The following is a 17,376-nucleotide window of genomic DNA, read 5'->3' as shown; positions in this document are numbered from 1 at the left end:
CAACAATATTACGATATTTTGTAAAATGCATAAAGACCAATAAGTATCCATCATCCATTGAATTTTCTCAATACGTTATACCCATTGACATCACACTACACTATTTTATTTTCCATTTGACAAGGCGCTGACTATTACGTGGATATATAGCCGTACATGCCGACGAAGGATCGTTGTTTTGTTTTGACACATCATCTTCTACTATTTATGCTAATGGCTCCAATCAAATTATAGTCCAAATTAATGTTTAGTTCGAGAATTAACGTACGTTCTTACATCAATGACTAGAAAATTAGGCCAATGAACATTTATGTTATTCAAAAGAAAAAGATATCCAATTGCATGGGTTTTTAGGATTGATACACGGATCTGATATCTATATATAAAAAATTGGACTATCTCAATGTATCTAATAAGCTATATATTAAGCTAAGTTCGTGAACAAGGAACTAATGCCACCGAACGTATCACACAATATGGTCAGTCAAAGAAAAGAAACAAGAGCTACCGCCACAACTCAACGAATAATACAAGCTGGGCGATCATTCGCCTTTCAACAATTAGATGATATATTTTAGAACTCTACTTAAAGGTTTTAACCATATAAAAAATAGTTTGATGAGGGTATTCTATTTGTTTTTCTATTGTGCTTTGCGAGAAAAAAGAAAAAAACAACTTTGCACTTGAGAATGTCCACAAACTACAATTGTATGTAGCAACCAAGTCTATCCCATTACTTTTTAACTTTCCCTAATGGGCTTCGATTGAGAGTTACACTTGACAAAATTTGGCGGTCCGTTCATAATTCATCACATGAAAATGCGCTAAAGAGAGTAACTGGTTTTTGTTTTGTGTAAGATATGTAAAGAAAGCTTTGGGTTAAGGTGTAATAATAAATACTAGTTGATGAAAATCTCTTTTTTTTTTCTTTTTTTTTTCTTTTTTTTTTTTGTTAAAAGATTGATGAGAAAACCTTATACTATAACTTTACGCTATTAAATAAGTTGATCTAATAGATGACGAAATTAACATCAGTCGACAATTTAAATTAAATACTACCTCATCTGTACTATATTAAATATATAATGTTTTATAGTAGAAAAGTGTTTCATTTTATTGATGTTTTAAACTTTAATGAACAGTTAAATGATTATTTATTTTTCTTATAACTATTTATATAATGCAGTGTTTTATCATTTTCATATAGGTAATAAATTATGTTTTGGTTTTAAAAAATAAAAGTAATTTTTCTTATGTGCAGACACCTTAACTACTTCTGATGTGAACACAAGAGGTACTTACTATTATTAAGGAGGCATTGAAGATAACGACTACTTAATTATAATTAACTTAATGATTTAACAATATAATCTAAACTGATAACTTTTTTTATTTGTTTGATAATGGATAAATGCGAATTTTTTAGAAATATTTCTTTTAAAATATTTTATTCAAATATGTACCCTTATCAAAAAAAATTATTCTTTTTTCAAAATTGTTTGTTTTTTATCTCTATGACAACAGGTGTAGACGTGTAGTGGTTGTACCTCTAAATATAAGAATTTTTTTTTTTTTTAAAAACTGTGTAAAACAATTGAATTGGATTTTATAAACCCTTTAATTTTTTTATACAATGGGTTTAATTCAAAACTAGACGATGTTTGAGTGTAAATATGAAAAGAGGTAGTATAAAATGAATATTTTTGAAATTTCCGCTTATATGATTTCGGTTAGTTATATAATGATTATTTTACTTACAAATGCATTTTGTTATATTTTGGATTCTAAATAAAACGGTTTGTGAGTATATTTTTAACTTGTACAATTTAAACTACTCTGTGAGTCAAATAAATTCAATATATAATAGTTGACATTCGACAAAGAATTTTAGATAGAAGAATATATCAGTTTGCCAAAAAAAAAAAAGAAGAATATATCAAAGGGACAAGCATAACCCAAACTAAAAAAAAAGTAATTAAATAGTAATGAAATTTTTAATTAAGCATGTAAGTTCTTTAATCATGTTAGAAATTCCTACCTTTGCTTTCTTCTTTCTCACAACCCCACTTAATCTTATAATCATTAGACAGATTGGGTAATTATTAGCTACCCCATTTGCTATTAGAAAATTTAGCACGATTAATTATTCATCACTTTGTTTTTTCTTCCTTTTATCATATTCCAAACGAACCGGCCAGTGTGAAATTCCCCTTTAATTATTGTTTAAAAACCATAAGTCATTCTTCCCCACGAATGTCTCGTGAGCGGAAAAGAAGAAAAAAAAAGAATAGAAAAAGAGGTACTATAAGTTAAGTGGAACTGAGTGGGCAAAGGATTACGGATAGATCCATCTTAATTGTATACAATTAAGATGAGCTACAATACACTTGGTCGTATTTTTGATTTTTACAAACGTTTATTGACTTAGCTAGGATATCGAAAATTATACATGAAGTATGTTTTTAGAATTTTTTCAAAATATACAACATTACAACAAACAGATAAAATATTGGCTAATTTTCATAAATACCACTTAAACAATTTTTTTCTCCAAAAACACCATTACTAATTTTGTTTTCAAAAAATATTAGTAAAATATATATTTTCAAAAATACCACAATAAGAAAACTAAACTTTGAATATTTAAAACTAATTAAGCTCTAATTAGTAATTAGTAAGTATTTTAGAAAAATTATTTCACTAAAAAGAGTACGTTAACTTGACAGTCGTGATTTGTGTAATCCATACATAATAATCTGATTTTACAGGCCTAAAGTCAGGGGAAAAAATAAATATGATTCTGCATGTGTTTGTTACTTAAATTGAACGGAACGAGATTCGCTCTAGTTCCATTCCACACTTCCACTATCTTATAATACTACTTCCTCTTCCTCTGTTTCATAAAGATTGATGTTTTGGAATATTTTTTTGTTCCATAAAAATTGATGTTTTATAAACTTCAAGAAATAATGATTAAAAATATTTAAAATTTTGAATTGTTATTGGTTTAAAATTAAATAATATCTCTTTAATCAAAGAAAAAAATATATTTAAACTCAGTATTCATTGTTTTCTTAAAATGTGTAAAAACTTGTAAACATCAATTTTTCTGAGACAGAGGGAGTATATATTACCAATTGGAGCGAGACCATTTATACATTTTTATTTATTTTCTATTGTTCTTTAGGGTTATTAAAGTTGCACTAGGAGTATTAGTTTCATGAATCATGGTATACTCTGATTGCATAAGTGTAAATTTAAAAAGAAGGCGGTTTAAACTGACGCGTAAAAGACAATTATAACGCCTAGGCTACAATTATAGGCACTACAAAGCCTACTAAACGTTACTCCTTTATACTTTTTTGTTGATCTCACACTTGAAGTTAGTTCCCATGGCCTTTTCAGATATTAGCTTTGATTAAATTATATATCTGTAATTCTTTTGTTATTATATTGCACATGCTTTATATCAAATTCATGTTCCAAAAGATCTTGGACACTAATACAGTAATATATAGAATCATTTAGGAGTATAGTTTTTTTGGGGTAAGAACTCACAACACATGTGATATGTCGAACTAAGAGTAAACATAAGTTAGAAATAGCTAAAATGATTGCCAAAACACTACAACAAATATGCACATTGTTAACCAGAGAAAAACGCTATCATAGGTCTTTGATAGCGTTTTCATGAGCGCTGTTTTAGGGCACTGTTATTATATGTACCCCATATACAATAGCACTTATTACGTATGCTATGTTATAAAAATATAACATAGCTTTAAGAAATTGCTATATTATCAAGATCATAATTTTGAAAAAATTTATACAACATTTGTTTTTTCGTGCTATGTTATAGTTTTATAGCATAGCTCTAATAAACTGCTGTATTATCAAGATTATAATTTTGCAAAAATTTATACAATATTTAATTTTTCGTGCTATGTTATACATATCTAATATAGCTGTTGCGAAATGCTGTTTTATCTTGTTTACTGTGCTATGGTATATTCTTTTATCATAACGTTTACCTGTACTTTTATAGCATTTTCTGATATGTGATTATAGCACACATAACCTGTTTTATAAAATCTCATAAAATCTGATTAATAAACGTCTCAGATCCAAAATACATAACAAAAGTCTCAAGAACATCAGTTTACCATCAAAGTCTCAAGAACATCCAAAATAAACAAGCAATCTCAAGTACTTAACATTACACAATAAAACCATCAGTTTAAGACATAATGACCTTGTTCTCTGGCCAAGCAATGCAGGAGCTAAGTGCATCTTCAATAATCTCTATTTCATCGGATGGCCTCCAAACTTTTACATTTTTCACCTTCACAACATCTATCCACACTTTAACTGCATTAGAACCCAAGCGAGTAAAGTGAACCTTATGTTCTGGATCATTTGTTCCCCATCGTCCTTCAGCCACAACCCTATTCTTTTCAGTTAAATCCATCAACTTGCACTTCTTATTCTCCTTGGAAATAACTTTATTAATGCGCTGCCATGTTTACAATATAAACCATCAGTCATCATATAATTAACAAAAACAACTTCATAACATATGAAAACACTTACTGGAGACTTCCTGAGAGGAGACTGTGATGGTAAAGTATTCTTTATTGGTGATATTGGACCCGTTGCATCATCAACAGGAGACTCAGAACCAGATGCAGACTTAGAAGACATAGATGCAGATTTGGCCTGCGATGCAGCCTTTGAAGCTGTTGCTGAAGTTTTGGACTCTGTAGCAGACTTAGAAGCTGTGGCTGCAGACTTGGCCTTTGATGCAGACAAAGAAGCATGTGATGTAGCATTCTGACCAGTTGGAGTTGAGGGATTTTCAAAATCAACCTTACTCAGGGGCCAAGATACGTAAGCCATCAAACAGTCCTCAAGAAATGACATTTCAGCTGTAGGTCTCCATAGTGATGTATCAGGCTGCTTTACTGAATCCACAAATACTTTAACTGCTTTTGGTCCAAGAGGAATTCCGTTAACCAACGCACTTGGTTCTTGTGTCTCCCAACGCCCCTCAGCAACAATGACGTCACCCTTAGACAAATCCAATAGTTTACATTTGTTTCCTTGTATACCCTGTTAAACACAATCAGTAAACAAATCCAATATAATTAATTAGCATTATAGACAGGGGTAATACATTGCTAACACATTGCTAGAAATTATAAATACCATAGGGGCAATGTCTTCCATTTGGATGTTGTTGTCTACCAGTCTACACTTATCAGTTGGCCATGCGATTATATGTCCAACAGCTTCTTTCATATGAAAGATCTTTTGTGCAGGTCTCCATAGAAATGCATCTGGTTTATATGCAGCTTCAACTAACACTTTGAGATCATAAGGGCCAAGACGACAGTCATTCACTATGTCATCCGGATCAGAAGAAAGAATCCGACCCTCACCAACATTTTCATCAATGTCAGACCAATCAACAAACACACACTTAGGATGTGCTCTTTTGTTTACACTCTGCAACAATTTCATGAGCAACTAAGAATCATAAACGACACTAAGAAGAATCACTTAGCTGATATGAAAAGAAGTAAGAATATGTTACTCTTGCAGCTGAGTTTTCATCCATTTCAGCTTCTGGTCTCTGTAACATAAACAAAAATAACATCAATTTATATTACTCTAACTGGCTGATGAATAGTAGAGAACTCTTAAGTATCTAACCTGATTCTTGATTCTGCCAAGTTCACTTTCCAAGGCATTGACCTGTTTTACTAATTTTACTTGCCGCTCTTCCATTTCAGCCATACACTTGCTCTGCATTTGTAAACAAGCTAATTTGGTCTTACTCATGCCTCTACCCATTGCCCTCAGCCTACCAGAATTGTCAGGTCCTAAAAGCTTGGCGAGGTGATCTTCATCTGGATTTGTTAAAAATGCTGGAGCATCACTTCCACCAATTTCAGCTGCTTTTTGCTGAAAAACATAAAGACTCATCTTCATCTACTTCTACTTCCTCATCTTCATCGGATTCACTTTCATCATCATCACTGTCAAACACTGGTTCTTTATAGACAGTTCTCTTTCTCTTCATCCCAGCCTTTTTCACATTTCCGAAATCATTTTGGAAGTTTTTCAGATTCTGATGAACTTCATGACCAGTTAAAATTCTTGACTTTCTCCTATGCTCAACTTTTCCATCAAACCAAGTCTTCTTTTCCCTATATCTGTGTGTTGGAGCCAAACCTTTTCTATGACACATGTAGACATGTTTCCTGCTAAACTTCAACCACATACTATCAGTATTTTTCCCACACATAGGACATCCCATTTTACCTTTTACTTTACAACCAGCAAGATTTCCATACGCAGGAAAATCACTAATGGTCCAGAGAAGCATTGCCTTTAGAGTAAATGTACTTTTACTAAAAGCATCATACGTTAGCTCTCCATTCTTCCACAGATGATTCAAATCCTCAATAAGAGGTTCTAGGTAGACATCAATATTATTACCTGGTTGTTGTGGACCAGGAATCAATAATGTCAACATTATATTCTCCTTCTTCATACAAAGGTGAGGAGGCAAATTGTAGTTTACCAATAGCACAGGCCAGCTACTATAATTACTATTCTTCATGTTGAATGGATTAAATCCATCTGTGGACAGCCCAAGCCGTATGTTCCTTTCTTCAGCTGCAAATGAAGGATACTTCTCATTCATCTGAGCCCATGTAACAGAATCTACTGGATGTCGAAGTTTTCCATCAGTGCTCTTGTTAGTGTAATGCCACCGTAAGTCCTTAGCCATGTCCTCTGATCTGAACATTCTCTTCAGCCTTGGTATAATTGGAAAATATCTTAATACTTTCTGTGGGACACCTTTCTTTACCTCATTAGTCCGCTTATTAGTCTTCCACCGTGAAGCATTACATTTGGGACATTTATCAAGCTTCTTTAACTTCTTTCTGAAGAGGCAGCAATCATTAACACATGCGTCGATCTTTTCATATCCCATATGAAAGCTCTTTAAAAATTTCTTGACATCATACAATGATGTGTGAAAGACATTACCATCTGGCAACATGCTTGGCAATGTCTGAAGCAGTTCATTGAAGCTCTTATCCGACCAGCCATTATGTGTCTTAATCCTAAACAAAGTCACAATAGCCGATAACTTGCTGTGGTTTGAACAGCTAGGGTATAGTGGGGTTTCAGCATCCCGGATCTTTGCAAGGAACTCATCCTCTTGTTGGTCCTCACCCTCTGCAATCTCACTTAAGTCGCCCACAGGTTGGTCAGCTAAGTCACCTCTAAAAGCCAACTCTTGATCAAAAAATTCAGCAGCTTTATATAACTCAAAAACTTCCTCATTCCACTGAGTTGGTTTACTTTGAAATTCATCTACTGACTTCACATCTCCATGATGATACCAATCACTATGCACCTTGTATGCCTCATCCATCCCTCTTATTACAAGATGCTCAACCACAACACTGTTTAACTGTCGTACTACATTACGACAGTCTTTACAAGGACATATTATCATTTCTATGTCACCTAAAGCCGCAGACACATCCCTTACAAATTTCCAAGCTCCACTTTTATAACCAGGATCAGCTCTTCAATGGATAATTAAAGAAAAAAATCATAACTAAAAGAACATCTTAAAGTATCCAAACCCAAAATAAAACCTAATTATGAAATATAATTCCTTACCTGCATAGATGCACCCATGCCTTGTCCAACATTATATGTTATAATATAAATTTTAACCTTTATAGATAAAATAGAGATACATATTATACAAAGCTCACATTAAGCAACAATTCAGACAATACTGCACTACTTCAGACACATACAGATGCTCTTAAACCAATATCTAACTGTGTAAAATCTCACTAATCTAATCACTATTTATACGAATCAGACTCAAAGGACAAAACATAGCAATCACCAATATTCGTGTGTAATAATAATGTTTAACTATTGGTTGAGTGATACTAACCTGTTGTGTGAGTACAGAGAAATGAGAAGCTTCAGTTCCCCAACATTTCAATCACCAACACTTGGGAAAAAAAAAAAATCGTTCAGTTTATGAAGGCGCAAATACTCAAATCCAAAAGCTATTTTTGAGTCAAATCTGTAAATAATCGAACCCTAACAAAACAGATGGATTCGAAACTCCACATTCTCAAAATCTGTAAATAATCGAACCCTAAAAAACAGATAACGAAATAAATCTAGATAAATCGAACCCTAACAAAACAGATAACTAAATCTGACCCTTATCGAAATCAAAAGCTGTTTGAAATCACAAATAATCGAAACAAATAACGAAATTAGGAGGAAGAAGAAAGACATGCCTCAAAAATGGATTCGAGCTATCAATTGCGATGGATATGGAGATTTAGGGCGAAATTGGGGCTTTTCACAAACGGCGAAATTGGGGCTTTTCACAAACGGCGATAAAACTGAAGAATTGATAAGAAATTTAGAAGAATTTGAGCACACACAGAGAATTTAGAAGAAGAAATCTTCTTAGGTTGAGCTTAGGTTGTAACGAGAGAGAGAGAGAGAGTGTGTCGAGTTTTTGGGTTTTTTTTTATTTGGCGATTAAGTGAATAATTTCACTAAGTATTGGCGGACAAAAGTCACTTTTGTTTCCCGCTACATAATTTTCCTATCATAGCGTTAATAAGATGCTATTAAAAAGTAAGCGAAAAAAAATCTCATCTTTCATAGCAGTGACGGAAAATGAGCTATATCCGTCTGCTATCAATGTACATATTTGTTGTAGTGAAAAAAAAAAAAAATCTTATGATTGGAATTGAGGGGGAAACAATGTTTAATATATTTGAAAACATACAATTATCCAATTATTATTATTTTTACAATATTAAGAATGTTTCTTTATAAGACTAATATTCTAATTACCAATATATAGAAGATTGTTGAGAATAAAAACAATCCGTAGAAGGTCATATTCATCCGCGGCAATAAAAACGATACATACTTTTTCGTTTTATGTCTTCCCTTATTTTATATATTTAACTGATATTTTGGCTTTAAGGTTAAATTGTATAGCATGAAGTCTAAATCTATACAGAAGAGTTTTGTCCAAGCCTTAACAGCTTACAATGAGAAATAAAAAATACGAGATAGGAGAGATAGTGTGGTTTGAATTTCGTAAATTTGCACGTGAGACCGATGTGGTGGTGTGAGAAGGGTTGTTACGTTGTTGTTGTTGTCGTCGTCGTCGTCTCGAAGCTATTCGGTATAGAGTCCAAGAAGCTTAGCTCGCATAGTCCGATTGATAACAATCGCTGGTAAGGCTGGAGATCGAGATGTTGTTATGATATTTACGTTCCTTCTATATAGAGTAGACTAAGGTTTAACTAATTCAGGAGGAGCGTATGAAATTTGTCTTCTCTTGAGGCTGAGAGTGTTATTATTCCACTAAATGTTTGTGATGAAATAGAGACACCAAATTGTTAAATTTTGGATCCATTGATAAATGTTTCACCATTTTTTTTTTAAAAAATCAACACTTAATGTGTTCTTTTTAGTGTATATGAGTATATATATATATATATATATATCTATATGATATATCATATCAACCCATTTATAATATCCGAAATGTTTAAATGATTATATATTATTATTATTTTGATTATTTCATAACTAACACCCCAATTTGTAAAAAAATTTAAAAATAATTGATTTGACCACATGTATCACCAAAAGTCAACTTTTCTCTTTTATAATCTGAGTATAGGGTTTTTCTATAAACCAACCACGCAAACCAGAAAATTAAAATCGATCGAACCGATTTGACCAACCACGCTTGGTGTCGGTTGACACCACAAGAAGTGTTGATCGACACTTCTATCATAAATCCAATTTCTGGTTCACGGATATTACATTCTCTTAAACACTTTTGAACAACAAGAACGGCCAAAAAAATCACCCCTAGGCGTCGAGTTCCCTTTAACTAAACCGCGTTAAATTGGAAAAATAAAACTAACCCGAACACAATCCATGCAGTTGCATCGATCTATACACCAACCAAATTATTTTAGTTCCGGAACGTTACAATATGATTATACACAATTCAGTTTGTTTTCGCCGATACAAAGATTTTGATAAAAATTTGCTTGTGTTTCAGGATTTAAAAGTAATATGAAAATGCTACATAGTTAATATAGATATTCTTTTGTTTCATTTTTATTAAACAGTTCACTATAATTTGAAATCTCGTGCATTGTACGAATAGTAAGCCAAATGTACTTAAAATAAACACATGTACAAGGTACATGGTTGGGTCGGTTGCTATATTCAACTGGCTGATGATATTTGATTAATTTACGTTATTAACTCTCGAAGTGGTCAATTAAACAAATAGGATTAGGTATGTGTATTTTTGTCTTGCTTGGGGATCTTTACTCCACTCAAATCCACATCCAATGAATTCTCTCTATCTCTCGTGCTGACATGACATCCGAAATGATGATTTTTTTCTAAATATATTTAACCAAAAGCCAAATGGCAAAACCATTTAAATAGCGAAACTGTGGTACGAATTTGGTATCCTTTACGTTAACCAGTTAGTCGGCATGCAATATAATGAAATTGGTATCCTTTAAAACTATTTGAGTTAAACCTATTGATCAGCATGCAATATAACCAATTTGGTATACCCTCCTAAAGTTATTATGGTGTTACTGTATTTTTTTGCTCACGTCAGAATATACTATTAGGTAGATAAAAATTGTTTAGATGTAAATTTAAAATATGTTATATTAGATTTAAATCCTCTATTATTGCTTTTGGTTTTAAGTTATTTAGTTTATATGGATTTTATTTACCGGTTTTTAGTCGTATATAAAAAAACATGTATCTAACTATAGAATGCATTGTCCGATAGCTTGTGGTCGAGTGGTAGGGAGTGGGACTGGGACGCTACAACGTTTCAGGTTTGATTCCTCTGCTGCGCGAAATTAAGTCACATTTTCCTGAACACCTTTACACGGATATGGGTCTATCTAACGACCCATTTGAATATCCAGAGAGAGGGTCTATATGTGGGCTGCACCTCCCTCAGAGATTAGTTTCGGGCCCTCCATAAGCCTGGGGATTTACTCTGAGTTAACAAAAAAAAAAACTATAGACTGCGTTCAATAATTGTCCCGACACATCCAGTTTTGTCCTGTATACATGACATTTCTTCTGCTCTATAAGGGTTTTCATTTATTCAATTTTATTTTACTGATATATATATATATATATATAGCTTTAAATATAATTAAGTAACAAATCAAACCAAGAATAAATATTTATTTTATACGAAAAAATAAAATTGCGGTTTAATTCATACTTATGGATATTATAATTTAGAAGTGTAAAATAGAAAATTATTTATTTTTCAAAACATTGTTGGGATAATTAAGAAACTTAACTCGAATGAGAATATAAATATATTGATGGAAAACAAAATATTATAAATAGATAAATATTTTTATATTAACAAATTATTTTACTTTCCTACTAAAAAGTGTAGGTACACACAAACACACACATATATATTAAGAATTTCTATTTTAGTCTTACCTTAGATTAAATCTTAATCAGATAACTTCTTATATTACAACCATCATGTATTATTGTATTTATTCAAAAGATACACTAAAATTCAGGATGGTTTTGATTTTATTTTATTTTGTTTAGTAGTCGGAAATAATGTTATATGAAAATATTTTGAATATTTTTGATTATGTAAATGATTAACTTTATACAACTAGCAAATGATTTCTTCAGTTTTCCTTTTTTTTTTTTTTGTCAAACAAGTTTTGCATTAAAACTTAAAGCCTCAAAGAGGGGAATTCAAACAAAGGGAAACTTAAAGGGTTAACAAGATTACAAAGCTTAGATAGATGATAATGGTTCCATGAATTTTCCAAGGAGGTGCAAATCTTTGGGAGGCTTGCAAAGCTTGAACTTGAAAGATCTGTTTGGACCATAGTGGAAGTGCCTTTGAAGCCATGCGCCGCAACTTCCTTGATCAACAAGTGATCAAAAATAGCTCTTACAAAATATGCATCGGAGCGTTGAGAAAAGAGGTACGATATGGACCTGAGGGATATGGTTCTCGCCATCGGGAGAAAGATCAAGACCAATTGATCAAGGATTGCTAGATATTTTGGCATAATTGGTGAAGCTACCAAGACTCGTAAGAGGTAAGCACAATGTCGTAACAGAGCAGGTGGATCCTCCCTCGCATGAAGCCCTTGGCCATGGAGGTTAAGGAGTCCCACACAAAGCTTGTAGCCGAGATTGCATTGTAGAAAAAGAAATAATCCGAGCTTACCCATTAATGGCGGTTGAAAGGGGTAGAGGGATAAGGTTGTTCTAAGGTTAAGGCAAGTAAGATGCAAACAAAACCGTAACATGGCAGGTGGTTTCTCCCTCACATGAAGCTCATCGCCATGGAGGTTAAGGAGTCCCACACAAAGCTTGTAGTTGGCTTTGGCTTGAGACTTTATAAGCAGCACTAGGTTAGTACCAAGAACCAAGTGATAAAGGTAACGTTTGGGGGGTTTCAGTGAGCATTTGATACATACTAATAAGTTGATCTTGATAAGGGTGATGAACTACCAACCTATAGAGGCTTTTGCAACGCTAATACAGGTTCTATGGCCAGTACAACTAGACGCAGAGGGAACTGGAAGGGTTGCTCGATACTTTACTAGGGGGTCTAAAAAACTTCAAACTCAGATATGTAACAAAAATAAGCCGAGAAACTCTATCTACTACCAGGGTTCGCAAGTGTGATTTGGGCTCAAACCTGGATCGAGAAGACAGAGAAGAAATAGATCTGGTTTGGTTTGTGGATTCAAGCTGCAACGGGTGAAACGACAGATCGATGAGATTAAGAGCAGCACCACGAACTGAAATGGCCAGAGATGTAGGAGGAGGTACAGGGGTCGCCAGGGGTAAAGCTTTTCCGGTCAGCATCTCGCTCAGATCCGACGTCATGACAGAACTCCCTTCCGACATCAACCAAGTAGAACACTTGATGATTGGGGGTGAGCCCAAAGAGAAAGGAGGTGATAGGGATGACTTCGATTGGATCTGGTAAGAGAGATGACAAGCAGGAACCATAAAGCGCTCAGAGATCACAGATTTGTCGTCGAAAGGCTGGGGTCTCGAGAGAATCACCTCACCAAGACGACCCACCAAATGTGCTGAAGGGGGAAGAGGAATTAAAGTTGTATCATGGCGAGAGTAACTTGGCGAACCGGTGAACCTCCGGTGGGTTCGAAAGCAGTCTAGAACAAAGTGTGGTAACAGAAGAGAGGATGGCGATGGCAGAGCAGTTGCCCAGCGGCGCCGATCTGGTTCGACACCGCCGAGAAGAGAAGTTTCGAAAATTGTGCTAGAGAGAAAAGATTAGGGCGAACTCACTATTTGTAATAGTTAAAAATTGATTTTTTTTCATTCTTCAGTTTTCCATGACAAGGAGATTCTGTAGACAATTTTACAATTAACAGTACTATCCACACCACACCACACCATAACCATGTTCAAGATGGAAAGCTGTACCCTTTCACAAACAAAGACTATACATACATCACGCTCTAAATTTTCAATAAACTTCATTTCTTAACCTACAATAAGTCACACTTTCGGGAATTGAATATATACAAAGTGTAAATAAATTAACTAATCGTTGGTCAACCGTTCACTATACTTGAAAGACTTTCGCAAATATGCGTTGGTTTATACTTTAACTAGATGTGGACCAGCTCGATGCACGGGTTTAAAGTTATATAAACTAAATTAAATTTAACAAAAATATATGAAAATTTGTTGTATGTTATTTGTAAATATTTTTGTTATAATAGACTGATTTATATCCATTTACAAATCTTTTATGTATGTTACTATTAAAAGTATATTTTTTACACTTAAATATATTCTATGTTACAAATTACTCCCTCCGTTTCAAAATATAAGATATTTTACAGAAGTTTTTTGTTTCATAATATAGGATGTTTTCAAGTTTCTATGCAACTTTTAGATTAGTTTAATATTTTATATTATGCAGTATTGTTTTTGATTGGTTGAACATATTAAAAGTAAAGACTTCTTAATCTGCGTGCTTTAGTTAAAACATCCTATATTTTGAAACGGAGGGAGGATTATTTATCACCACCTAGAAAATGTCTATATAAACACATTAAGCCAACTATTTTACTTTCCCTTCTGCGTAGTATTTTTATTACTAAAATTGTTGGTTCAAAAAACATTTTTGAATAAAAAACATATTACATAATATACTAATCATTGATGTATCATCACAATAATGTATGATCACCATAAAGAAAACCTCGGCTCTGCCCTCATCTCTTATGGAGAGAACCTTGCGTCCAACTTCCTACACCATGGAGAGAACCTTGGCTCTGCCTTCCTCCCTTGGGGAGATAACCTTGCGTCCAACCTTCTGCACCTTCCTCACTTGAGGAGATAACCTTGTGTCCAACCTTCTTCACCATAAAGAGAACCTCGGCTCTGCCCTCCTCCTATGTAGAGAGAACATGTTTACGTCCTTTTGCTATATCAAAATGGCTTGCTCCGACAACCAATGAAAGTAAAAACATTTTTCTAACATCACAAAATCTTTTGATAGTAACTAATGTTAAATTTTCTAATGTATTTGTGATAGTAACTATGCCAAAGTGAATGTAAAATAGTTGGCTTAATGTGTTTATATATTACATAATATACTAATCAATGATGAATCATCATAATAATGTATGATCGCCATGGAGAAAACTTCGGCTCCGCCCTCATCCGTTATGGATAGAACCTTACGTCCAACCTCCTCCACCATGGAGAGAATCTTGGTTTCGCCTTCCTCCCTTTGAGATAACCTTGCGTCCAACTTCCTTCACCTTCCTCCCTTGGGTAGATAACCTTGCGTCCAACTTCCTCCACCTTCCTACCCTTGGGTAGATAACCTTGTGTCCAACCTTCTCCATCATAGCGATAACCTCGGCTCTGCCCTCCTCCTGTGTGGAGAGAAAATGTTCACGTCTTTTTGTTATCTCAAAATGGCTTGTTCGGACAACCAATGAAAGTAAAAACATTTTTCTAACGTCACAAAATCTTTTGATAGTAACTAATGTTAAATTTCCCACTGTATTCGTGAAAGTGTCTTTGACACACCATGATGTCTCTGTAACGCCTCAACCGCCACATTGCTTAGTGAGCCCATGTCCACTCTCAGTACATGGGCCCACCTTTCTAAGTGCGCCCAACATCTATTCCCGGCTTGTGGACCCACTCATATTCGATGGTCGGTTTGTTACGTATGGGAGGCTTTGAAAACTTGTTTACCGACCTTACAAATCAACAAATGACTTTTCCTGTGTTTTTTCATCACTCGCACAGTTCCGACAATCACTGACATGAAGGTCACCCATCATGAAGTTCTCTAAGGACCCTTGACCAAAAAAATAAGTGCATTTTGGTGACGTATATGGCCAAATCAATTCTTTTAAACCTTTCTGCAAACAAAGGTGTCAGAGTGTTTGAGCTCATATGGATCTACCAACAACGATTTATCTTTTTCCAATCTATCTATCTATGTTTGTGTATGCTTATATTTGATTAGCGTATTTTATCCATTCATTAGGTTGATGAGCTTTTACTTGTTATCTTCCTTTGTGATTGAATGAATAATGGTAACAATTATGTTTGCAAAAAAAAAAAAGGTTTATGACCAACCAATAAAGGTCGAGAAATTAGAAAAAAAAAATTGGCATAATTTAAGAAACAATAGAAAATTATAAGCATAGTAATATATGAATCCCAAATAATTCAATGATGAAAATAAATTAAATAAAATAATCTAAAAATACTACAATAAATTTTAAATTACAGTATTAGGAAAAGCATATGCATATATTAATCTTTTTTTTGGTCAATATATTAATCTTATCTATTCCCAACTGAAAAAAAAAGTAGGTGAAAATTTTAGTAAAAAAAATAAGAAAAATTTACTTTCCCATTAAATAATTTCAATTAAGCAAAGTGGAAAGCAGTGTTTTAGAATAAATTATTTAAATATGAGAGAATATATTTTTATATAGATGTGAGTATTTCTAAAATTTAGAATTAATAATTATCTATATATTTTCCTTAATGTTTTTTTCTATATTTGTTTTTGTAGAATTAATAACTTAAAATTAAAAATAAGGAAATAATATTATAATTTCAAACTTTATGAAATATATATATATATATATATATATATATAATCTCCTTATAATTATTTAAATATATTATGTATTTTTTATAAATTCTGTAATTTTTGATAATTATCTTTTTACATTGTTAATATTTTTAAAAACAAATATTTTCTTTTTTTTGTAATCCAATTCTTCCTATTAAATATTAAATTTTACACATGTCAAAATCTAAAATTAATAAATTGACACATGTCAAAATCTTATTAATGGCTAACTTTCAAAACTCAACTTTATATAATAAAATTCGGTAATTAGTTTGGTCCAATTATTTCAAAATATAATCCTAACTATATGTATAATGTTTTAATGTAGGTAAGTGATAAACATCAATACATTGTGTAAATCTGCAAAAATTTAATATACTTATTAGATAATTTTATTATTATTAATGATCATATATATATATACATATATCTATATATATATATCGTGCGTGAAAAAATACAAAATTAAAAAATGCTTACGTCGTGCTAGATTTTCTAATTAAAGCCAAAATTGCTAATACTGTTACTCATGATTAATCACTCATCAACCACCTTAGATTTTATTACTGTTTTTGTGACATCTTTTTAAAAATGAAAGCAAAGACTCCCTTGACATAAATCTAAAAGAAATTGTTATAATAATGCCCATAGACATCCAATAGAAGCTTAGCAATTACATTGATTATTGTGGAGAGGCAAAAAGAATAAATATAAAATGGTACCATTTGGAAAAAGAGAGCATTTGAAGTACAAAGTTGCCAAATGTACTATCTACGTGGCTGGCAAGTCACGACACTTCATATGGGTTTACATCTACGTTTTAGTAAGTACAATGAGCTACCACTCTACAGTGAGCTATCACTACATATAGAAATTGTATTATATGGTGCATAATGGTAGATATGTAAGATGATAGCTGTTATTGGTAACATGATTTATTGAATGTTGTAGAGAATATTATAATTCGATATAAATTGAGTAAAAATTATGTGGTAAAAACAGCAGTTTGATTTAATGGATTGATGTAAAAATAAGATTTATTAATCTTATTAAAATTACTGATTGATGACATTTGTGTTGTATGTTTGGTG

The 17,376-nt window shown here is 32.7% G+C and overlaps 1 protein-coding gene across 1 annotated transcript; it reads right to left on the bottom strand.

Annotated features, from left to right (window-relative positions):
• Positions 1-4,081: 4,081 nt before the first annotated feature.
• On the bottom strand, positions 4,082-6,625 carry LOC147929430 (uncharacterized). Its single transcript, XM_087480608.1, has 6 exons — positions 5,996-6,625; positions 5,713-5,964; positions 5,594-5,632; positions 5,206-5,505; positions 4,591-5,109; positions 4,082-4,513 (listed from the first exon to the last, which is right to left on the bottom strand). The coding sequence occupies exons 1-6, from the start codon at positions 6,623-6,625 to the stop codon at positions 4,238-4,240; spliced, it is 2,016 nt and encodes a 671-aa protein (XP_087336734.1). The 3' UTR covers positions 4,082-4,237.
• Positions 6,626-17,376: the final 10,751 nt, after the last annotated feature.

This window comes from Camelina sativa, chromosome 13 (genome assembly GCF_030686135.1).
Source record: "Camelina sativa cultivar CO46 ecotype springtype chromosome 13, ASM3068613v1".
Lineage (NCBI taxonomy): Eukaryota > Viridiplantae > Streptophyta > Magnoliopsida > Brassicales > Brassicaceae > Camelina > Camelina sativa.
Note: the sequence above shows the minus strand (reverse complement) of the source record. Positions and strands in the feature narration are given on the sequence as shown.

Coding starts and splice junctions, on each gene's coding strand:
- LOC147929430 (XM_087480608.1), bottom strand. CDS start 6,625: ATGAAGAATAGTAATTATAGTAGCTGGCCTGTGCTATTGGTAAACTAC. Junction 5,965..5,995: donor ATGAAGATGAGGAAGTAGAA/GTAGATGAAGAT, acceptor TATGTTTTTCAG/CAAAAAGCAGCTGAAATTGG. Junction 5,110..5,205: donor TGGAAGACATTGCCCCTATG/GTATTTATAATT, acceptor TGTGTTTAACAG/GGTATACAAGGAAACAAATG.